Source organism: Cervus elaphus, chromosome 1 (assembly GCF_910594005.1).
Source record: "Cervus elaphus chromosome 1, mCerEla1.1, whole genome shotgun sequence".
Taxonomy (NCBI): domain Eukaryota; kingdom Metazoa; phylum Chordata; class Mammalia; order Artiodactyla; family Cervidae; genus Cervus; species Cervus elaphus.
Window position 1 is genome coordinate 39,002,772 of NC_057815.1, and position 25,072 is coordinate 39,027,843.

General features: G+C 37.5%; 1 protein-coding gene across 1 annotated transcript in view; it reads left to right on the forward strand.

Annotated features, from left to right (window-relative positions):
• NXPE2 (neurexophilin and PC-esterase domain family member 2) overlaps positions 1-24,720 on the forward strand; it is a 31,562-nt gene extending 6,842 nt beyond the window's left edge. Inside the window, exons 3-6 of the mRNA XM_043899783.1 lie at positions 14,658-15,391; positions 20,949-21,010; positions 23,441-23,653; positions 24,028-24,720. Coding sequence (XP_043755718.1) covers positions 14,658-15,391; positions 20,949-21,010; positions 23,441-23,653; positions 24,028-24,563 — 1,545 coding nt within the window. The 3' untranslated portion in view covers positions 24,564-24,720. The remainder of the gene's footprint in view (positions 1-14,657; positions 15,392-20,948; positions 21,011-23,440; positions 23,654-24,027) is intronic.
• Positions 24,721-25,072: the final 352 nt, after the last annotated feature.

Here is a 25,072-nt window from a genome sequence, read left to right on the forward strand (position 1 = left end):
TCTATTATGATTATATATGTGTGAATTTACAATTGTCTAAAAATAGTTTTTGTTCACTCACTGCTATACTACTGTTCAAATTAAACATCTCATTACAAACCGAATCTTGCCCAAACTATATATCCCTTAAGAGTAGAGCCTCATGTGGTAGATTGCCTTTATCAGTTGTTGTTGTTTAGTTGCTAAGATGTGTCCAATTCTTTGTGAGTCCATGGATGGTAGCCCCCTAAGGCTCCTTTGTCCATGGGATTTCCCAGGCAAAAATGCTGGAGTGCCATTCTCCTACTCCAGGAGATCTCCCCGACTCAGGGATCGAACCTGCATCTCCTGCCTGTCAGGCAGAGTCTTTACTACTGAGCCACCCGGGCCTTGTTCAAATGTTCCTGCCTGATTCAGGTGCTACAGGAGTTATAGGGAAACATGTTAAGTTTCTCATGCAGGCTAAGAAACCTTCTTCTGCCCCATTTGTCTGGCTGAATGGCCAAAAGTAGGGAATCCATAGAGTGGGCAGAGAAGACAAAGCTCAAAAGGGTTATCCCCCAAAGCCTGTGTCACTCTTACCCTAAATAGCATGCTAAAGGCTTGGGGGAATTGAACTACAGGCTGGACCATTGCCCAGGTCCCAGGGTGGCCACTGGATATTAGATGCATGGGACAGATTCAAACAGTACAGGCAAAGGCTTAGAGAACTGAACAGACCTTGAAACTACAGCTTGTAAAAGGTGGGTTGGAACTTATGGCTTTAACCTAACTAGGTTTGATTGCCTAGCATTATCTTTAGGGTTTAAACAAGACCCGAATCTCATAGCACAACAGTTAAAATATCCAATATGTGAGCCAAAACGATTTAGCATATGAGGAACCAGGAAAACTATAACTTTCAGGAGAATAAGCAAAGTTACTAACTCTTAGACACATAGAGGTTGAAGTTATCAAAAACTTTAAGACAGTAGTTACAATTGTATTAGTTTTCTTCTGCTGCTGTGACATATTATCACCAACTTGGTGGCTTACAGGATACAAATGTATTTTATGTTATGTTTCTTGAGGTCAAAATTCCAGAATGAGGTCCAACTGGGCTAAAATCAAGGTGTTGGCAGTATGTACACCTTTCTGGACACTCTGTGGGAGAGTATATGCCCTTGCCTTTTCTAGCTTCTAGAATTTGTGTGCTTTTCTTGGCTCCTCCATCAGTGAAAGCCAGCAAATTTGGGCCAAGTTCTTCTTAGCCAGCTGACTGGTCCTCCCTCCTTTGCCTTCCTCCTTTATTTTTTTTCCCCCTCTTTTACTTTTAAGGACCCTTGTTACATTTGGCCCACCTAGATAATTCGATATAATTCAGTATTCCCTATTTTAAGGTCAGCTGATTAGCAACTTTAATTGCATCTTTGATTTTAATCTTGAGATGCAATCATCCTGGGTTAGGGTGGACCCTAAAGCCCATGACAAGTGTCTTTTTAAAAGAGAAGAAGGGAGAGGATGCATAAGGGGAAGGTGAAGTGGATCTGATGGCAAAGATGGCAGTGATGCTTCTATAGGCTGAGAATACCAAGGACTGCTAGCATCCACCAGAAACTAGGAGAGAGGCATGGAGTATACTCTCCTTCAGAACCCCCAGAAGGAATCATCTCTGTTGACATCTTAATTTTAGAATTCTGGCCTCCATAGCTGTGAGAGAATAAATTTATGTTGTTTTAAGCCACCAAATCAGTGACAATTTGTAATGGCAGCCCTAGGAATCTAAAACAGTCAGCAAAAATATAGAAGAACTAAAGAATACAATTAACTGAATCTGTTTGACATTTATAGAACATTTCACCCAGCAATAGCAGAATATATGATATTTTCAGCACATAAAACATTCACCAAGATAGAACATATCTAAAGTCATAAAACAAATCTTAATAGACTTTAAAGTGACTGAAATTACACAAAGTTTGTTCTTTGACCATAATGAAATTATACTAGAAATCAGTAACAGAACAATAACTGGTAAATCTCTCAGCATTTGGAAATTAAGTGACACAATTCTGCATAATCCATGAATCAAAGAATAAGCTTCAAGGGACATGAGAGAACATTTTGAACTAAACAAAAATGGCAATATAACATTAATATTTGTTGTATTTCCAGTACAGCTAAGGCTGTACTCAGAGTGAAATTTATAAATGAAAGAAGAGCAATGCAGGAGTCAACAGCTATACTTTTGAATTTGTTCTTTTTTTTCCATGTATAACTCATCTATAAATTAAGTGGTTATTTTAAAAAAGAAGAAAGTTGCCAAATCAATAATCTAATTTCTACCTTAAAGAACAAGAAAAAGAAAGCAGAAAGAAGGAAATAATGAACAGCACAGTAGAAATCATTAAAATTGGAAACAAATACAATGGAGAAAATCAATAGAATGAAAGTTGGTTCTTTAAAATGATTAATAGAATTGATCAAACTTTAACCAAACTGATATTGAAAAAAGAAAGAGTAGGCATAAGTAACCAATATCAGAATTGACAAAAGACACATTATTAAGGAAATTACAGACATTAAAGGATAATAACGGAAAACCACAAGCTACTCTATGAATGTAAATTTGACAATTTAGATAAAATGGATGAATACCATAAAGTACCAAAAGTCACCCAAGAATAAATAGATGTTCTGAATAGTTAAAACTCTTCTGAAAAAAAAATATCTAGGCCCAGATAGTCATTTTACATGGTAAAATTCTATCACATACTTAAAAAGTAAATAACACTAATTTTATACAGTCTCTTTTTCCAAAGGATAGAAGAGAATGGAAAACTCCCAAATTATGTTATTAGGCCAACATTACACTGATGCCCAAACCAAAGAGTACAAGGAAATAAAATAACAGATCAATATGCTTTATGAACACAGGTGCAAATATCCTCAACAAAATATTAACAAATCAAATCTAGCAATGTATAAAAAGAATAATATACCATAACCAACTGGATTTTATCCCAGGAATACAATTGCTGGTTTAATGTTTTTAAAAATCAATCAAAATATTCAACCATGTCAACAGGCTACAGAAGAAAAAAATACTTGATCATATCAATTTATACAGAAAAAAATTGACAAAATTCACATGTCATTTATGACAAAACCTTTAGCAAGCTAGGAATGAAAGAGAACCTCTTTAACCCATTAAATTACATCCCTAGCAAATATAGAGCTAACATAATTTTTAATGGTAAAGGGATTCTTAATCCCTGAGATCGTAAAGAAGGCAAGGATGTCCATTTTCACCACTTCTGTTTAATATCATACTGGAAGGGCTAGCCATTATAGCAAGAGAAGGAAAAGGAAGCAAAGCACATGTACGTTGGAAATGAGGAGATAAAACTGAACCTATTTGCCCTATTTGTCCCAGATGACTGGATTGTCTACATAGAAAATCCTGAAGAACAGACAAAAACGCTCCCAGAACTATTATGTAATTTTATCAAGGTCATAGGCTATAAGGTTAACACAAAATTCAGTTTTTTTCTATATACTGTAATTTTAGCAATGAAAAATCAGATATAAAAGGCCACATAATGCCATTTACACAAGATTTAAAAATGAAACCCTGAGATAAAATTCTAACAAAATAGGGCAGAATCTATAGTCTGAAAACTTTAAAATGCTGAAAAAAATCATATACATAAAAATGTTCATACAGTGTTGAACACATACAGTGTTCATGGATTGGAAAACTCAATATAACTGTCATCAAACTATAGATTTAACACAATTTGAAACAAAATCTTCACAGGAATTTTTGTTGATCTAGATAAGATAATTCTAAAATTTATATGGAAAGGTGAAGGAAATAGCACAGACAAAGCAAGTTTTAAAAAGAAGAATAGAGTTGGAGGCCACACTAAAATAATTCGAGACTCGTTATTAAGATATAATAGTTGACACAGTATAGAATTAATGAAGGAATAGACACAAAGCTGAGAAAAACAGAATAGAAAGTCCAGGAATGTAACCATACAGATAAGGTGACTTGATTTTTGAGGGATGTAGAAAGGAAGTTCAATGGAAAAATGATAGTTTTATAATGTGGTTAGAACCACCAGCCATCTGTATGGTAATAAAATGAATATCAACCTAAACCTCATAAATTATATAAAAATTAACTCAAGTGGATCATAGATCTAAATATAAAGTGTAAACCCATAAAAGTTTTAAGGAAGCAGATTATCTTAACCTCCTGTGGTTAGTCAGATTTCTTAGATATAATGCTAAAAACATGATCCCTAAAATTAAAAAATAATAATATGGGACTTCATCAAAGTTAAAACATTTTTCCTTGCAAAAGACACTGTTGAGAGAATGAAATGACAAGGAATGGAATGGGAGAAAATATTTGCAAATTATACATTCAACAAAGCACTTGTATCTATAAAATACGGTGAACACTTGAGTAACATGAGTTTGACAGCACAGGTCCACTTATATGTGGACTTTTTTCAACAGTAAACATGCCAGTTCTATAGGATCTGCAGCTGGTTGAATCCATGGATGTGGAATCAAGTATATGGAGGAGTTGCATTTACTGATAGTAAATGACTATAAGTTATACTTCTAGTATAACTGACACATAGGATAAATATAGCTGACTACAATTATACTCGGATTTTTGATTGTGTGGAGGGTTGGTACCCCAACCTCCACGTTGTCTAAGGGACAATTGTATAAAAAAGCTCTCAGAATTCAACAGTAAGAAAGCAAATCATTCAATTAAAAATTAGGCCCCCAAACTTCACCAAAAAGATATAATGGATGGCAACTAAGCAAAATAAAAATATATAATCCGTGTGATTTGCCACTAAAGAAATCCAAATTAAAACTCTGATGAGCTGACCCTATGTACCTACTAGAATGGCAAAAAATACAATAAAAGAAAACCCTGAAATTTCAACTGCTGGTAGACATGGAACTTCCATTGCTGGTGAGAATGTCAAAAAATACACATGTTCTAGAAAACAATTTGGTTGTTTCTTGTAAAGTTAAGGATGCATTTACCATATACCTTTATAATTCCTACTCTTAGGTATTTTTTTGTGGGGCAGGTCTCTCAATTGTAGAACTCTCAACTGGGCCAGTAATTGTTTGTTGTTGGGGGTTGTCCTGAGCATTGTCAGATGATACACCTTGACCTCTACCCACTAGATGTTACAGCAACCTTTCAGCCTCCCCACCCCCCAACACACCCCCACTCTGCTTCAGCTGTGACAATGTCCCTCAGAGACAGTCAAAAAAGAACCATGAAAAAGATGCTCAACATCACTAATTATCTGAGAAGTGCAAGTCAAAACTACAATAAGTTATTACCCCACATGGGGCAGAAAGGCCATCACCAATAAAACACACCTTGACCCTGAGTAATCAATGGAAAGTCCACTCTGGAAGTCCCAAGAAGAGCGAGTTCCAATCTTCAGAATCTTCCACAATACCTTTATCATCTGTTAGCCTAGACTCTTATTTAGTTGTTACTGGGATCTTTATATCATAAGAACTATAGGATATTTGTTTTTGTAAAGAAATTAGGAAGCAGGATTGCATAGTTAAAATTAATGAAGGCCATTGTCAGAAAGAAGGAAACCAAGATGGCTGATTCTCCTTATTTGTTCCCCTGAGCTCCTCCAAGTCATTTAAATATTTAGGTTAGACTTTTTGCTCTTTTTTCTTTTCTTTTTTGACACTAATTGCTTTCTTTACTGAAAGAATTGTTCTCGATGAAAGGTTAATGGTTCTGGACTTCTGGCCACAGTTTACAGATATATAGTAAAGATAGTCTTTTTCTGAAAAGATAAAAATCTCAGTTCCAGAAATAGCTATCCCTAAAAACCCTTTTTTCTCTTCTCTATATGGTAATCTCCCTCTTATCTTTTGAGAACTATATGTCATCAGCTCTGTGAAGCCATTCTTTAAGGGGGAAAAAAAGTTTTATTGGGATATAACTCATAAAATATACTACTCATCCATTTAAAATATATAAGTCAGTGATTTGGGGTATTAATTATAAAAACTGTGATTAAATAGAACATAAAACTTTAATATTTTAACAATTTTAATGTGTATAACACAATGGCATTAATAACATTTATAATATTGTGCAACCATTTCCACTATCTATTTCTAAAACATTTTTATTGCTCCAAAGAGAAACTCTGTGACCACTAAACCCCAATTCCCATTTTCCCCTCAGGAAGCCATTTTTAACAGTCTGGGGCCAAGTTTGCAACAATCTCTTTGGAATGCCCTTGCAATTCTACTTACATGTCTTTCAAATTATTCTTTTTGTAATAATAAGTTTATATATTTGTTCTTTTCACTAGATTGGTTTTTCTGGATATACAATCATATCCTCTCATAATTAGTCAGAAATAATTAATTAAATTAAAATTATTATTATTAAGATCAGTAAAGGCAAAGAATATCTATGCCATAAGAACCAGTAGACAGAAATCAACACAATATTGTAAAGAAATTATCTTCCAATTTAAAAAAAAGAGCCAGTGGAGTAGATCTTTCTATTCACTTATTTGAATTCTAGATAGACAAAAGAATTTAAAAATCCAGTCATACAAAATATGAAAAAACTGGTTTTAAAGTTTGTGTGGAGAGGCAAAACCCCCAGGATAGCCAAATCAAGAGTAAAGAACAGAGTCAGAAGCCTGACACTACCTGACTTCAAGACTTACTATAAAGCTTAGTATACCTACTGTAAATAGTACATGATCAAGACAGAATGATATTAGTGAAAGAATGATGAGCAAATCAGTGAGACAGAGTAGAGACTCCAGAAACAGACCCGCATAAATAAAGTCAACTAATGGTTAACAATGGAGTAAACACAGTCTTTCCAGTAAATGGTACTGGAACAACTGGTCACCCATCTATGTTTTAAAAAAAAACCTAGACAACTTTTCTAAAAATGAATCACTGACCTAAATGTAAAATGTAAAACTATAAAATTTCAAGAGATAACAGGAGAAAATGATACTGACTTTGGGTATGGAGATGACGTTTTAGATATCATAGCAAAGGCAAAATCTATAAAAGAAATAATTCATAAACTGAACTTCTTTAAAAGTAAACTTGTGCCCTATGAAAGGCAAAAGAATGAGAAGACAAGCTGCAGACAGAGAAAATATTTGCATAAAACACATCTGATAAATAAATGTTATCCAAAATATACAAAGAACCCTTTTTTCCCCTCTAGGATTATTTGGCACATTTACACATGAGAAAAGTGAGAAACCACTTGATACGTATATAATACACACACAGAGTAACTGAAGCATCATCTTTGGAATTTGAAATATGAACCTTAGATAAAGCTGTAGCTGTAGATAGCACATCAGTTTCCAAACTGAAAGATCCTCTTATTTATCTCAAAATTGCCACAGGAGATGCTAGTTGTGCAATATTAAACATCTTCTCCTAAGGGAACACTCTACCATTGCTTAAACATGAAATTTATCTTCACACATATCCTTTGCCAAACCCATTTGAAAAGCCATTTATTTGGAACATTTATTTGATCAATCTAGTTTGTAGCCAAAACATCTTCTAGTCCTGTAATCAAAATTTGGAGCATATTTTCAAGCAGAGCCGGATTCCATACACTAAAAGATAAATATGAACTAAAACTTAGTAAGACAACTCACAGTAACCACATCAAGATGAAATGTTCACTGTTAAAGTAGGTCAAAATTGTTTATAAAAAGCACAAAATACATATACATTTAAAAAAGACTTTATGGTAAAAAATAAACCAACTAAGCTTTTTAATTTATTCCCTTCTTGTCGACTAAAGAATTTCTTCAGCATATAGTACAATTTAGTGGTTAAGACTGCAGGTTCTAGAGTCAGCCTTCCTGCATTTGAATCATACTTCCCACCACTTACCGGCTCGCATCTCTGGCCAAGTTATTTAACTTTCTCAGGGCCTCAGTTTCATTTTCTGTAGAAGAGGGGAAGCAGTTCTACTAGCTTCAAAGGGTTGTCATGAGGCTAAATTAGAAAATCCAATTAAATCAATTAGGAGAGCATCCTTTTATAAGCATGCTTATTATAAGCAAATGTTTTCTATGTGTTGACTGTTCTAATTGTTTAGAATGCAATTCTAACTGGAATGCAAAAATAGGAAGTCAAAAAACACCTGGAGTAACAGGCAAATTTGGCCTTGGAGTACAAAATGAAGCAGGCAAAGGCTAATAGAGTTCTGCCAAGAGAACGATCATAGCAAGCACCCGCTTTCAACAGCACAAGAGAAGACTCTACACATGGACATCACCAGATGGTCGACAACGAAATCAGATTGATTATATTCTTTGCAGCCAAAGATGGAGAAGCTCTATACAGTCAGCAGAAACAAGACCGGGAGCTGACTGTGCCTCAGATCATGAACTCCTTATTGCCAAATTCAGACTGAAATTGAAGAAAGTAGAGAAAACCACTAGACCATCCGGGTATTACCTAAATCAAATCACGTATGACTATACAGTGGAAGTGAGAAATAGATTTAAGGGAATAGATCTGATAGACAGAGTGCCTGATGAACTAGGGATGGAGGTTCATGACATTGTACAGGAAACAGGAATCAAGACCATCCCCAAGCAAAGAAGAGCAAAAAAAGCAAAATGGCTGCCTGAGGCCTTACAAATAGCTGTGAAAAGAAGAGAAGAGAAAAGGAAAGATATACCCATTTGAATGCAGAGTTCCAAAGAATAGCAAGGAGAGATAAGAAAGCCTTCCTCAGTGATCAATGCAAAGAAATAGAGGAAAACAACAGAATGGGAAAGACTAGAGATCTCTTCAAGAAAATTAGAGATACCAAGGGAACATTTCATGAAAAGATGGGCTCGATAAAGGACAGAAATGGTAGGGACCTAACAGAAGCAGAAGATATTAAGAAGAGGTTGCAAGAATACACAGAAGAACTATACAAAAAAGATCTTCACGACCCAGATAATCATGATAGTGTGATCACTCACCTAGAGCCAGACATCCTGGAATGTGAAGTCAAGTGGGCCTTAGGAAGCATCACTACGAACAAAGCTAGTGGAGGTGATGGAATTCCAGTTGAGCTCTTTCAAATCCTGAAAGATGATGCTGTGAAAGTGCTGCACTCAATATGCCAGCAAATTTGGAAAACTCAGCAGTGGCCACAGGACTGGAGAAGGTCAGTTTTCATTCCAATCCCAAAGAAAGGCAGTCCCAAAGAATGCTCAAACTACCACACAATTGCACTCACCTCACACGCTAGTAAAGTAATGCTCAAAATTCTCCAAGTCAGACTTCAGCAATACATGAACCATGAACTTCCAGATGTTCAAGCTGGTTTTAGAAAAGGCAGAGGAACCAGAGATCAAAGTGCCAACATCCGCTGGATCATTGAAAAAGCAAGAGAGTTCCAGAAAAACATCTATTTCTGCTTTATTGACTACACCAAAGCCTTTGACTATGTGGATCACAATAAACTGTGGAAAATTCTGAAAGAGATGGGAATACCAGACTACCTGACCTGCCTCTTGAGAAACCTGTATGCAGGTCAGGAAGCAACAGTTAGAACTGGACATGGAACAACAGACTGGTTCCAAACAGGAAAAGGAGTACGTCACCCTGCTTGTTTAACTTATATGCAGAGTCCATCATGAGAAATGCTGGGCTGGAAGAAGCACAAGCTGGAATCAAGATTGCCAGGAGAAATATCAATAACCTCAGATATGCAGATGACACCACCCTTATGGCAGAAAGTAAAGAAGAACTAAAAAGCCTCTTGATGAAAGTGAAAGAGGAGAGTGAAAAAGTTGGCTTAAAGCTCAACATTCAGAAAACTAAGATCATGGCATCTGGTCCGTCACTTTATGGGAAATAGATGGGGAAACAGTGGCTGACTTTATTTTTCTGGGCTCCAAAATCAGTGCAGATGGTGATTGCAGCCATGAAATTAAAAGACGCTTACTCCTTGGAAGGAAAGTTATAACCAACCTAGACAGCATATTGAAAAGCAGAGACATCAGTTTATCAACAAAGGTCCATCTAGTCAAGGCTATGGTTTTTCCAGTAGTCATGTATGGATGTGAAAGTTGGACTATAAAGAAAGCTAAGCACTGAAGAATTGATACTTTTGAACTATGGTGTTAGAGAAGACTCTTGAGAGTCCCTTGAACTGCAAGAAGATCCAACCAGTCCATCCTAAAGTTGATCAGTCCTGGGTGTTAATTGGAAGGACTGATGTTGAAGCTGAAACTCCAATACTTTGGCCACCTGATGTGAAGAGCTGACTCATTGGAAAAGACCCTGATGCTGGGAAATATTGAGGGCAGGAGGAGAAGGGGATGACAGAGAATGAGATGATTGGATGGCATCACCTACTCAATGGACATGGGTTTGGGTGGACTCTGGGAGTTGGTGATGGATAGGGACGCCTGGCGTGCTGTGATTCATGGGGTCACAAAGAGTCGGACATGACCGAGTGATTGAATTGAACTGAACTGATTATTAATGTATTTAATACAATTGTAATTTCTCACTTTGTTTTCTAATTTTCCATTGAAGTCTTCCAACTTAAAAAATTCAGGGGAGATTAGGTGCATCTTGCTTATATTTCCACATGTCTCCATAGTTAACATAAGGTTGGGTACATAGCATGGACTCACTACATATTTTATGGAAGAAGGGAGGGAAGGAAAAATGAAGTAGGGAGGAAGGGAAGAAGGGTAAAGGAGGAGGGGAGGATAGGAGAGAAGAGATATGGGAGAAGAGAGGAAAGAAGAGGAAATAAGGAGTAAAAGAAGTGAAAATGTTTAGTCAGGAGTAGAAAACCAATAATAATATGGCATGGTTTCATGATTTGGAGTAGAACTCTTAATAATTTCACAGGTAACTTGACTGTTCTTTATCTAAATCTACTTTTTTGATACTTTTGATACATATGTACAATCACAGTTGTTTGAATACATTATAGATGTGTTTTTACCTGTGGCTCATTTACACTGATGTGTGGCAGAGGCCAACACAATATTGTAGGGCAATTGTCCTCCAAAAAAACTTTTTTTCCAAATATTTTAAAGTATTTAATTCGTTTGGTTTATACACACACACTGAAAGGTATGAGGGAAAACACAGAATGAAGCATAAATTCATGTAAACAGGCTAATTCGAAGTTTCGCTTTTCAACTTATTTACCTTAGACCCATCTTCAGCTTTCAGGTTGGTTGGGGTGGTGAGGCCTAAGGCAGCTTCTGAAATTTCTGAGTGGCTCTAATCAGGACAAGATAGTTCTAATAGTCTTGAGTTATATATACAGTCTACTGAGGCCATCAGATGTCTCACTACTGGATCCTCCAAGCTGGCTCAATGACCAGGGTCTGCCTTTGAGCACTTTGTCAACAGTCAACTTCATGACTGCTCTGACCACATCTGCTTCATCAGCCCTGAAGTCAGTCAGTTCATCAAGGACACTGGCAACCCAAGTATTAAAAATTTTTTTTCCATGGGTAGATATTGACCAAGCCATTAGGTGTTAAATTTGTTAATTTAAAACTGCTATATGTTACATGGCAGCTTGAATGGGAGGGCTGTTTGGGGGAGAATCGATACATGTTTATGTATGGCTGAGTTCCTTTGCTGTTCATCTGAAACTATCACAACATTGTTGATTGACTATACCCCAGTACAAAATTAAAAAAAAATTTCTTTTTTGTAAAAAGTGCTATAATTGGGACTTCCTTGGTGGTCCAGTGGCTAAGACTACAGCTCCCAATGCAGGGGACATGAGTTCGATCCCTGGCCAGGAAACTAGATCCTGTGTGCTACAACTAAGGCCCAATGCAGCCAAATAAATAAATAAACAAAATAAATATTTTAAAAGTGCTATAATCTTAATAAGAAGTAATAAAGTTGTTATCCAATTTAAGATAAAAAAAATTGGGGGAAGCGATTATTTACCAGATGGTGAAATTATGATCATATATGATAGTAAAAAAGAATGAAAATAATGTAATAACATGTAAAAATGAATTCAAAACAGGTAATAATCCTGCTAATTTAACTAAATCTAATTAGAATGATTATGGGTAGTCTAAGTGATCTAGTTTGGCTGACTAGATTTTTCCTTAGTAAAATAGTCGATATTTCTCTTTGACTTAGTACCTGATAGACTTAGTACAAAGGTACTTGTTTATAATTTGAAATGACATATTTTTCATGATTTTCCAATAGTACTAATTCCTACAGAACCAATACTTTCTCAAAATTTTGCTCTCTACTGAGAGGGTATTTTTATTCACTAAATAAACATTTTATTTTGTTTAAAAAATAGAATTAAATATTTAGAAAATGAAAGTGTGGAGAACAGTCAAAGATTAAAAGCAATAGAAGTATATCACAAAGGAATTTTTCAGTGCTTTTACAGTAAACATTAAATACTTCTAAAAATGTCAATAAGTGACATTTGCAGATAAAATTTTTTTCTGCAAAACTGAGAGATTAAATGTTAAAATGTTTGTTATATAAAGAACTGATGTACCAAGAAATTAAAAAACATTGAAATCAATGAAATCAAAATAAAAAATTGAACAAAGGAAATAAACTATACGGAAGAGAGGAAACACATTATTTCTTATACAATATTTGAGAAAAAATAAAGTTGAAGCACACTAGTATTAAAATAAATGTAATTTAAAACAATAGTAAGTCTCCATTTTCACCTGTAAACTTTGCAAATAGTTTTAATGACAATGTTTTATAATTTAACCAACAGTATTTAAAGTGATAAATTTTGTAAGGGAAACTTAATTAACTGAGATATCCAACTCCTTTCTCTTGGTGAGCAGACAGCTATCCAAACTCCCCAGTCAGAAGATAGATTTTGTATGATTCTTTTATTCAGTCCACAATCCAATTATTAGCATGTGAAATGCATGCATGTGTGCTAAGTTGCTTCATTTGTGTCTGACTTTTTGCAACCCCATGGGCTGTAGCCCACCAGACTCCTTTGTCCATGGGATTCTCCAGTATTCTTGCCAGGAGAATGGAGTTGCCATGCCCTCATTTAGGAGATCTTCCCAACCCAGGGATTAAACCCACATCTCTTATGCCTCCTGCATTGGCAGGCAGGTTCTTTACCACTAGCGCCACCTGGTAGGCAGAATATGATAGATGTGATGTTATATATTGTTTTGGCATAACTAAATCTCTTGTTCCAGAAAAATCTTTGACTATAGTTGCAGTGCTGCTTAGTCGCTCAATCGTGTCTGATTCTTTGCAACTGCATGGACTGTAGCCTGACAGGCTCCTCTGTGGGATTTTCCAAGCAAGAATACTGGAGCAGTTTGCCATTTCTTACTCCAGGGGGTTTTCCTGACCCGCGTCTCTTGAATATCCTGCATTGCATCTTTATGACAGAGGAAATAAGACATCTGAGCTTGAAGCCTTTCTTGTATAAATATTAAACAGCAGTTGACTTAAAAAGCAAAACAAAGTAAAATAAAACACAAACAAACCAATTAAGAAACAAACAGGAGTGGTTTCCGACCCTGGCTTTACCCATGTCATTTTAGGCTACAGCTAAATGTACTTCCTTGAGGCCTGAGAGATTCCTGGGACCTGAATAGACTTTAAACTGGTGGTGATGTTTCCTCCAATTACCTCATTGTCCCGCAGAAAACATGTATTCATTGTCAGCTAAACAAAAACTCCTGATTTGATTAACTATGTCCTTCAGTACTCTTGCTACAGAGCAGTGTACTTAACTCACACTTTGCTGCAATGTGGCACGCCAGCTAGTCTTACATATTGCTGGTGGCAATGAAAACTCTTATCTTGAGGACATATATTTGACAGTTAAGAATAGAAATATTTATATTCTTTGGTTGACAGATAATTCAATAATGTATGATCTGATATGCCCATCCCTAGGAATCCTTCAAAGAAGTATCCTATGTTTGAAAAGTTGGAAAATATCCAAATGTAATGTCAAATGGAAGTAAATAGTTATAATCCAACTGTCCAGTGTCACTGGCCACAGAATTCATTTTGCCTCCTCTTGACAGAGTATCATGCAACCATTAAAACTGATCATGAAAATTATCTAACAATATTAAAATGTTTATAATCCATGGTATTATCTGCAAATATGTGTTAGTACTATATATTTAGTATGATTACAACTAAATGAATTATATGCATGGAAGGAAAAAGAAAAAGTGGACATAATAATTCAAAAACACCACAAAGAGCAAAGCTTAGGTAAGATCATATTTTTAAAAACATGGTGTTTTCCATATTGCCTATAATATGGCTATATGATTTTCATAAAGAAAAGTAGGCCAAGTGAAGAGTTGGTAAAGGGAAATACTTAAACAGCCAATCATTTGGTAGTATAAGATTATTTCATATATTTAATTTTTAAACCAATGACTTCTAATAGAAATCATCAGCTGGTAGCTAAGGAAGTCACATTTCATGGAAATTAGTCCTGTGATTCCAAAACTGAAAACTAGTTAGAATCCATTTTTTATCTGTGTGATTCTATCAGTTGAAATATATATAAATTAACCCATAATAGTTAATTTTGAAAAGCAAGCCATATTATTTGCTGATAATATATCCTTTTTTCAATACTTCAGTTCTTGTTCAGCTTGAGAAATTCTATTTCTCTGGATCATTGGAACACATTCAGAAATTCCACCTACCCAGAAGCCCCACCAAATCCAGAAATTTCACCAGCAGAGACTGAGCTGAGGATAAAGAGGATCGTGGAGAAACTAGACCAGCTGATCCCACCCAGGCCCTTCACCAACGTGAGCTCCACCACCAGCGCCACACACAGCAGAGCCACCCTCCTCAGCCCTCGAGACACACACTGCAGGGGGGACCGGCTGGACGTCCTGCTGGAGATGAGGGACCACTTGGGACGCAGGAAGGAATACGGTGGGGATTTCCTCAGGGCCAGGGTATTTTCCCCAGCCCTGAAGGCGGGTGCTTCAGGAAAGGTGACAGACTTCAACAACGGCACCTACCTCGTGAGCTTCACCCTGTTCTGGGAGGGCCAGGTGTCCCTGTCTGTCCTGCTCATCCACCCCAGTGAGGGGGTGTCGGCTCTCTGGAGGGCCAGGAACCAAGGCTACGACAGGGTGAACTTCACAGGCCAGTTTGCTAATGGCTCCTCCCCAGTCTTCTCTAAATGTGGCCTGACCCTTCACACCAGTGCTGAACTCTGTGAGTACTTGGACTATCGCGACCAGGAAGCCTTCTACTGCTTGAAGCCTCCCCAAGTTCCCTGTGAGGCGCTGACCCACGTGACCACCAGGAATGCAAACGTGTCCTATATTAGACAGAAAGAATGGGCTCTTTTTGACAGGTAAACAGCCTTCAAATGTTATTATTGATACAAAGAGGAAGACTTAGGTTCAGACCAACTCTGCTTAATAATTTTTCATAATCAAGCTCCCTTAAGTCAATTATGTTGACTAGGTTATAATCAGAGTCAGTGGGGATGGTAATATATTAACAGGGTCCCAAATAGTTCACCTCCTCAACTGTGGTTTTAGTCATCCTGAACTGTTTGTAAAAAGAGTATAACCCATGAAGCAATAGGTCTATAGTTCTCCATGACTTGTCATAGTTTCAGATTCAGTAATTTTCTGGAGACTAACATTTTCTATGATGTATTCCATGAGATGCCAATCCTAGAGAGTGTCAATAGATGCTATGCAAAAACAAAGACAAAAACAGAACAACAATGACAAAAAAACCCCAAACAAACCAACCAAAAACCCACAGGGAGTGAATGTTATCATTATTTGGTCTACCTCACCCTTTATATCAAATGACTCACCAAATCTCATGAATTGTACCTTCCAAATACTTCCTGAACCCAGCCATTTCACGCCATTGCTGTTCCCTCTGTTCTTGCATAAACCATCATCCCACCTCAGATTATTGCAGCAATCTCCAGAGATGTTTCCTTGCTTACAGCCTGGTTTCCTTCCTATCCATACTGCATTCAGACCACTGTTTTACTTTTCCTTGCCTAAAATCCTTAATAAGGTCCCATTCCTCTAAGGATGAAATCTAAACTCTTTAGTATGTTTACAAGGACTTGTCTCTCTCTGAAGCCGCTTATCTCACCTTTCAGCTATCTTGCTCTCTGTCAGGTAAATTGAACTCCTTTAATTATATAAAAGGACCATGCTGTCTCTCAGCTCTGGCATTTCACAAGCCTGCATCTAAACATCATTTCTGCTTTGTTTGGGTAAACTTCTGCTGCTGCTGCTAAGTCGCTTCAGTCGTGTCTGACTCTGTGCGACCCCATAGACGGCAGCCCACCAGGCTCTGCCGTCCCTGGGATTCTCCAGGCAAGAACCCTGGAGTGGGTTGCCATTTCCTTCTCCAATGCATGAAAGTGAAAAGTGAAAGTGAAGTTGCTCAGTACTGTCTGACTCTTTGAGACCCCATGGACTGTAGCCTACCAGACTCCTCCATCTATGGGATTTTCCAGGCAAAAGTACTGGAGTGGGTTGCCATTGCCTTCTCTGTTTGGGTAAACTGCTAGTCCCATATTCTTCCATTGTACTCTATTCTCCCCCAATCAAAATACTCATTACACTATTAAATCTCAGATAAATATTTTATATCCTCTGCCAAGCTATAAGCTCTGTGACCCAATAACTGTGCCTATTGGGTTGGCTAAAACATTCATTTGGGTTTTTCTGTAACATCTTATGGAAAAACCCAAATGAACCTTTTAGTCAATCAAACTTTGTTCAACATTCATTCATTCAATTTGTAAACAGTTCTCACTTTCTATATTCCAGACACAGCTCTAGGTGTTGAGAATTTAACATTCTGGGATGGGGTAGAAAGGCAACAAAGACATTTGTAACATAAAGTCATCAGAATAAGATTTGAATGTGATAGTGAATGCTATTTTAAAAGCATGGTCAGGTAAGTACCTTGAGCAGCAACCTGAGAATGGGTTACTTGAACAGCAACCTGAATGAAGTGAGGAAGTGAGCCACGTGCATTTGAGGGGAACACTATTTCAAGAAGGGGACTAGAACCTGAAGCATCAGCATGCTGGAATCTTCCAGGAACATGAAGGGGACCATCGAGGCTGGAATGCAGTGAATGAAGGAAAAAGGAGTTCCAGCAAGTAGGTAGAGCCTTGGAATATCTATTGACTTTAGTATCGATTCCTTCAAGTCAGATAGAACACGAAACACTTCTCAAAATTATTTGACTATAGACCACCTACTTAATGGATTATTTTAAGGGGTTGTGGTTCTATAGTAAATGCTGCTGCAGAATGGCCTTGGTTTTCTAAAACATGTTCAGAAAATTAAGTTGAATAGAATAGTATCCTGGAAATTCAAGTTCAAATCCAATTCAAACTTTATGATGATGCAAGGGGAGGGGGCAGGATACAACAGACCCTACCTGGCTATAAGCTTTCCCTTCCACGCCTAGGTCGCCTTTATTTCTTTTTGTTTTCCTGGTCAAGGTTTGAAAAAATCCATTGATCTTATAGCTCATCCAAAAAAGGCTGGATTTTTTCAAATAAATATTATGCTAATAACTAAAGGACACATAATCATGGAGACATAAAGGCCTAAATAATCACAAAAGCGTAGAGACCTCCCTGCCTTGAAGGTCTCCAAACCACATCTCAACTCTATGCTCAGAGATTACCTGTGCTGATTCCGTATTTCCTGTTCACTACATCTGCTCCCTCTTGAGAAAATGGTCCTCCTTGCAGTTTGGGATGGAGGAGCTCTCCTTGCACATTCTCCTGTCTGCTCTCAGGAATGCTAAGTTCTGGGTCTGGCAGGTCTGCAGATCTGTATTTTGGATCTAATCATACTTCTCAGGTGAGCTATGTTCATGACAATAATCTGCCTGACTCCATTTTACTTCCCAAAGGACACATTTACTTCCTCCATACCCTGCTCTATTCAAACCATTTATCCCTCCCTCCCTCACCACACACCCCTCTGCTCTCCCCTGCCCGTCAATGCATAGAAGTAGAGATATGAATCTGTTCACAGGTGTAGTTGAGTTCATAGGTGATTCCGAATCCATGAACTCTCATGCATCATTCTCTCACTAAGATCAAGGGCCCCTTCTTAGGCCCAAGCCAGGTTCTGTGGCATCTTCCTTTCCCAGAAGTCCAGGGACTAAGCCTATTTCTCTTTCATTTGTCACATAATATTAACAGATACATTTTCCTACCAAGGTCCTCTCTCCCAACATTGGCTGCAGAATCAGATGCTACCTCCTCAGATACTCAATTCTTTGAAGTTAAAAAAAGGTTTTTTTCTTCTTAATTTAAGAGTTTTATTGATAACCATGATGGAAATATAAGCAAAGGGGTTATCGTATGAGAAGACATCATACAGGCAACAAGTTGTTGGCAATTCTTTCCATTTCTGTTATATTTCTATATTGCTATCAAATTCATTCAATCCTTCTGTGGGTGGAAGGGATGATTATAGACTCCCTTCTGAAATGTAATACACAGACACTCTCAAGAATACTAAGACAAGGCACACCTAAATGAATGTCTTCTTACCACGAGTACATGTTTTTAATCCTAATTTTAATGGCCCATCACAGTTTGGCTTTGGTAACCAAATTTACAAGGTAGCCAGATATTGGTCTCTTTTGTCAACTTCAAACTTACCTGGAATGGATGTGGGAAAAGCAATGTTTCAAGTTTCCCATTGAGACAAAGTTTAATTTGTGCCACAGGTAAGTCTCATAGGATCCTCAGTAAGAATACTCTGGAGTGACTATGCCCATTTCACTTTTGTGGAATTTAATCATAGACATACTAAAGAGCTTGGCCAATATAGGTTGCATCTAGTAAGTGGCAGAGTCAGAATTGGAATCCCAACATACCGTAGTCTGGTTACTTCCCTGGTGGCATAATGGTAAAAGAATCTGCCTGCCAATGCAGGAGATGCAGGAAACACGGATCCAATGCCTGGGTTGGGAAGATCCACTGGAGGAGGCAATGGCAATCCACTCCAGTATTCTTGCCTGGAGAATTCCCGTGGACAGAGGAGCCTGGCAGGCTATGGTCCATAGGGTTGCAAAGAGTTAGCATGACTGAAGTGCCTTGGCACACATGCACAAGCCCTGTTTGCGAGGAGATAATAGGGAACAGGAAATTTCCTGGAGGATTTGTGAAGGAAAAGAGTATATGGAGGAGAGGCTGGATAAGGAGGTTTTATCTTTCCTCCTGGATAAGGAGGAGTCATCTTCCCATGACTTTCCATCATCAACCTACAGTTGACGATCTTGGTTCTTATCCTGTAGGTTGATGATGGAAAGTCATGGAAAGATTCTGTGTAGAGGAGCAAAATAGGCAGCATACAGGATATATTTAAGTGGGATAACCCTAAAGGGCATAAAGACAATATTATAACAATCTAGGATGTAGCTGTCTGATGTCCTTGTATCAACAGCATCTGCATCTCTTGAGAGTTTTGTTAGAAATCCAAATCTGTGGACTCCACCCCAGAACTAGTTTTCTCTAGTGTTATTGAGGTATGATTGACAAATACAAGCTGTATATTATTAAGGTTACAACGTGACGTTTTGAGACATGTATGTGTTGTAAAATTTCCCAGGTGGTGCTAGTGGTAAAGAAACTGCCTGCCAATACAGGAGACATAAGAGAGGTGGGTTCGATCCCTGTGTCAGGAAGATCCCCTGGAGGAAGGCATGGCAACCCACTCCCACATTCTTGCCTGGAGAACCCCATGGACAGAGGAGCCTGGTAGGTTATATAGCCCATGGGGTCACGGAGAGTTGGACACAACTGAAGCGACTTAGCCAGCATGCATGTGTATGTTGTAAAACAATTACTAAAATCAAGCTGATTAACATACCCATCGTCTCACATAGTTTACATTTTTGTCTTTATGGTGAGAACACTATATCTACTTTCTCAGCAGATGTCAAGTATACACTGTTATTAACTATATTCACCATTCTGTACATTAGAGCCCCAGAACTTAGTCATCTTAAAACTGAAAGTTTGTATCCCTTAACCAACATCTCCCCACTTCCCCAACCCTCAACTCTTCAACATTTTACTTTCTGTTTCTATTCTCTCTGTCTGTGCTTAGTCACTGCGTCGTGTCTGACTCTTTGTGACCCCATAGACTGTAGCTCACCAGGCTCCGCTGTCTGTGGGATTTCCCAGGCAAGAACACTGGAGTAGGCGGCCATTTGTTTCTCCATATCTGGCTTGTTTTATTTAGCAAAATGGTCTCTAGAGTCATCCATATTGTTGCAAATGGCAGGACTTTCTTAAGGCTGAGCAATATTCCACTGTACATTTAAACCATATTTTTCTTTATCTATTTATTCACTGATAGACACTTAGGTTGTTCCCATATCACAGCTATTGCCAATAATGCTGCTATGACCACAGAACTACAGATATCTCTTCAAGTTTGCAGAACTCTTATATCAGAAGCTCTGAAGATGAAGCCCAGCGATCTGAGTTACAACAAGCACTCTAGATGATTCTGATGCAAACTTGAATTAGAGAAGTACTCGCCTAGGAAAATATCCATGAAGGACTAAATTGCTATGAGTGCTAAATGTGGTAGAATGTGGTCAAAAATAATTTGGATGGTAAAATCGAAGAGATTTATACTTGATTAATTGCACATACAATGTGAGTGACTCTCTGGATCTCTGGATTCCTATCATTAGCAGGAGAACAGTTTTACAGAATCCTGGCCTGTTTACTTTCTGCATAATATCTAAAATATATCAAAATAAAGAAAAAATGTATTTACAGAGAGTTGAGAGTGGTTTGATCTTTCTAAGTCCCCTGTGATCTGTTCTTACTTTAATGTCTCAACTGTTATCAGGCTAATTTGTTTTCTCGTTTCTTAAAGGTCCAACGTGGGGGTTGAAATAATGAAGAACTTTGCCTCCATCAAGGTCTTAGCGTGTGGCAGTAAGTCTGTTGTGTTAAAAATTTATCCATTTAATGGATATCCTTACTTTAAGAGATATTTATTGAACATTAACCATTTCAATCTTTCATTTCCTGGGATAAATAGTATCAATCATCTTGGGCTTTGCAGAAGGGGTTTTATTCTTGGAAATTATTTTCATATAAATTTAAACCAATTTTCATCTTGAGCCAGCTATAAAAGGCTAGGCAACCCTTCATTTCAGCTGCTTTCTCTCAAAATGTGCAGGTTATTTGTATTTGTATTTCAACTTGGGATTTGTTCCTGAAAAGCCAATAATTGGGTACTGGTGAAAATATCTCAAATGAACTACAGAGCTTGGAAACTTTTTTGATGGTTTCTAATCTCTCTTTCAGCCAAACCATCTCAGTTAAAGTTGTATAAACTAAAATTCCTGTGGATTTCTTTCAGTTTTTTCACATAAACTTCAGTGGTCAATTCAAAGCCATCTCAGTTATCAAAGTGATGTTTCTGCTATACTGAAATTAAAGTGAACTTCAAAGAAGCAAATTACTTCCATTTTAACAGTCAGTAGGGTATACATCTATCTACTGCCCTTTTCTCATATATTCAGAAAATGTTTATTGAGGACCTACTATAGGCAAAGAACTTTGCTAAACCCTGTGGGGATATAAATAAACCAGAAACCCAGATCTAAAGCTCATGGGCTCTGGGTGAAAGATAGATTCCTTCCTTGCCATGGCAACCATCATCCATACCTAATTTTTACATCAATGAAAGTTCTTTGACTCTTTAGGCCAATTAATTTGTAACACCCCTGCTTGATTTCCCTCTTGCCTAGATAGTAATTTCTAGTAAAGTCTTATAAGATGTTGTGTTCCTAAACATATATCCCAAATCCGAGCAATGTAGGCAGATAACAAAAAGATGTGGCTTTAATAAAATGATGTATTTATTTATTTATTGGGTGCACTGGGCCTTCGTTGCTGCACATGGGCTTTCTCTAGCTGTGGTGAACAGAGGCTACCCCTCTTTGTAGTGCATGGGCTTCTCATTGTGGTGGCTTCTCTTGTTGTAGAGTACAGTCTATAGTAGTTGTGGCTCTTGGGCTTAGTTGCTCTGTGGCATGTGGCATCTTTTCGGGCCAGGGACTGAACGCTGTCACCTGTGTTGGCATGTGGATTCTTAACCACTGGACCACCAGAGAAGTCCCAAGATTTTTTTTTAGCTTATTTATTTATTTTAATTGGAGGATAATTACAATATCGTGATGTGGCTGATTCATGTTGATGTATGCCAAGATGGGTTTTAAAGTGGCAAAGGATAAAAATGGCTCAGTCACACATGGATGGAAAGATTTTGATATGAATCAGCGAGTTCAGCTTAGGCCACTTTTAAGGTGGAGTATTTGGGCTTCTCGGGTGGCTCAGATGATAAAGAATCCACCAGCAATGCAGGAGACCTGGGTTCCCTCTCTGGGTTGGGAAGATCCCCTGGAGGAGGGCATGGCAACCCACACCAGTATCCATGCCTGGAGAATCTCCACTGACACAAGACAGAGTTGGACATGACTGAGCGACTAAGCACTGCAAAGTGGACTATTCAGAAAAAGCAGATAGTGTTCTTCTCTTTTTCTGCACTAATCAGACCACACAGAATATTAAATTCAGTTATGGGCACAAGGAAGAAACATTGAAGGAGTTTTCTGTGAACTAGTAAACATGGTTCTGATATATACAGAATAACAAGCAGTAGCCACTTCGTAAATGGATTCAAACTTTCTCCATGGGTACGTAGTTTGAGGAAGAGATGTCCAGTCCTGCCTGGCCAGTGTCATGGGAATGATATTCAGTTGGGCTACTGATTCCTGCTTGTTACCACCACGCATTTCTCCCTCAGTTTTGGCTAGCTGTCTCACAACTGCATGGCCTTAGGAACAACATGAAGCCCTGGGAAACACTGAAAATTCACAAGGGACAAATCCAACCCCACGCTATGTGTGTGCATGCTCGGTCATCCAGTCGTGTCTAACTCTTTGAGACTCTATGGATTGTAGCCCTCAAGGCTCCTCTGTCCACGGGATTTTCCAGGCAAGAATACTGGAGTGGGTTGCCATTTTCTACTCAAAGGGATCTTCCCAACCCAGGAGTCAAACCTGTGTCTCTTGTGTCTCCTGCGCTGGCAGGCAGATTCTTTACCACTAATCCACCTGGGAAGCCCCAACCCCATTCTAGGGACTACCATTCATTATTGAGATTATTCAAAAGTGATAAGTTTTAAGTCATCCTTTTAACATGATCTTGTTAAGTAAATATTTGGGAAGAAGACAGGAGAGCAGCAATAGAGAAGGGCGGAGGGAAAGGGGGAAACAGAGAAAGAAAATGAGGAAACTGTCTTTGAAATAATTTGTGATAATAAAAATTGCTGATTGTGGGAATTTTTATCACCAGAGAGTAAGAACATAACAAAATGTCAGCTCGGCATGAAGAGTCCTTTCCCCAGTGGTTATACTCTGAAAAGAAAGTGGATTGCAGCATTTTGTAAACAGAGAGAATTAAATGAAACAAAAACTATAAATGACTGCTTGAAGAGAAAACTTATTTACCTAATGGGAGATTCAACACTGCGTCAGTGGATTCAATATTTACCAAAAATGGTAAAAAGTATGTGTCTTATTTTGAAATTATAGTTGCCATCAGAAGTCATTTTTATAATAGAAGTCTTCATTTTCCTTTTCTAATGTTAACTATTTTTTAAAATGTGTCAAACATTTGGATTTGGGCCTTTAATCAAAAGTTAAATTTTATCTTTTCATTCTCTAATATCAACATTTTCTTCCTCTTTCTCTATTCTGGTAATAATTTCACAATTTTGTTAAGATTTTAATGCATTTGGTAAAGTTCTCTTCTTCCCATAGGCAGCAATGCTTTTTTAGTTAGAAGTGATCTTGGTCAGAATTTTATAAATATGTGCATCTAAAAATTATATCATTATTTTCCTTTTGTTAAAACAGTTATTGGTTTTTTTTCCCCATCAGCCTTAAAATATTTTGATCTTCATGGAGTTGGGCCATTTAAAACACATGTGCTTCTGGATGCTGAAAGACATACTTTGATTCAATGGAAAAAGCATGGTCATCCATTTATTACCCAAAGTCTGTACTCGGTAAAGGATGATAATTATATCCCACGGGAAATTGACCGGATAGCAGGAGACAAGGACACCGCCATTGTCATCACTCTTGGTCAGCATTTGAGACCCTTCCCCATCAAAATTTTTATCCGTAGGGCCATCAACATTCAAAAGGCCATAGAACGACTATTCTTGCGAAGCCCAGAGACCAAGGTGATCCTGAAAACTGAAAACACTAGGAGGATGTTTGATAATGCAGAGATGTTTAGTGATTTTCACGGTTATATTCAGAATCTTATCATGAGGGATATCTTCATGGATCTCAATGTGGGTGTTATTGATGCCTGGGACATGACTGTTGCTGACAGCACTGATAATATCCATCCTCCTGATTATGTGGTTGAAAATCAGATCAACATGTTCTTAAACTACATTTGCTAGAGGAAAAACACAGCAACAACAAAAAAACCCAGTGCTAGCCATTCTCTGTAGATGACCTCACTTATACTGCAAGGGTAGTTTAATACAATCCAAGGTAGGAGGACACAAAATTAAAAAGTTACTGTTGAAATAAACATAATTTAAAATTTACCACTTACACCATTTTACGAGTACAATTTCGTGGCATTAATAACATTCACAATACTGTGCAAGCACCATCATGATCCCAGATATTTTTTATCATCCCAAACAGAAACTTTGTATCTATTGATTAATAATTTCCCAACTGCTCTTACCCCCAGATAACTACCATTCTACTTTCTGTCTCTATGAATTAAACCATTCTAGGTAGCTCATATAAGTGGAATTATATAGTATTTTCCCATTGTACTGGCTTATTTCATTTAGTACAATATCTTTTGAGTTTCATCCATGTTGTAGCATGTGTCAGAATTTCCTTCCATTTTTGCAGATGAAAAATTCCATTGTTTTATGTATATACACATTTT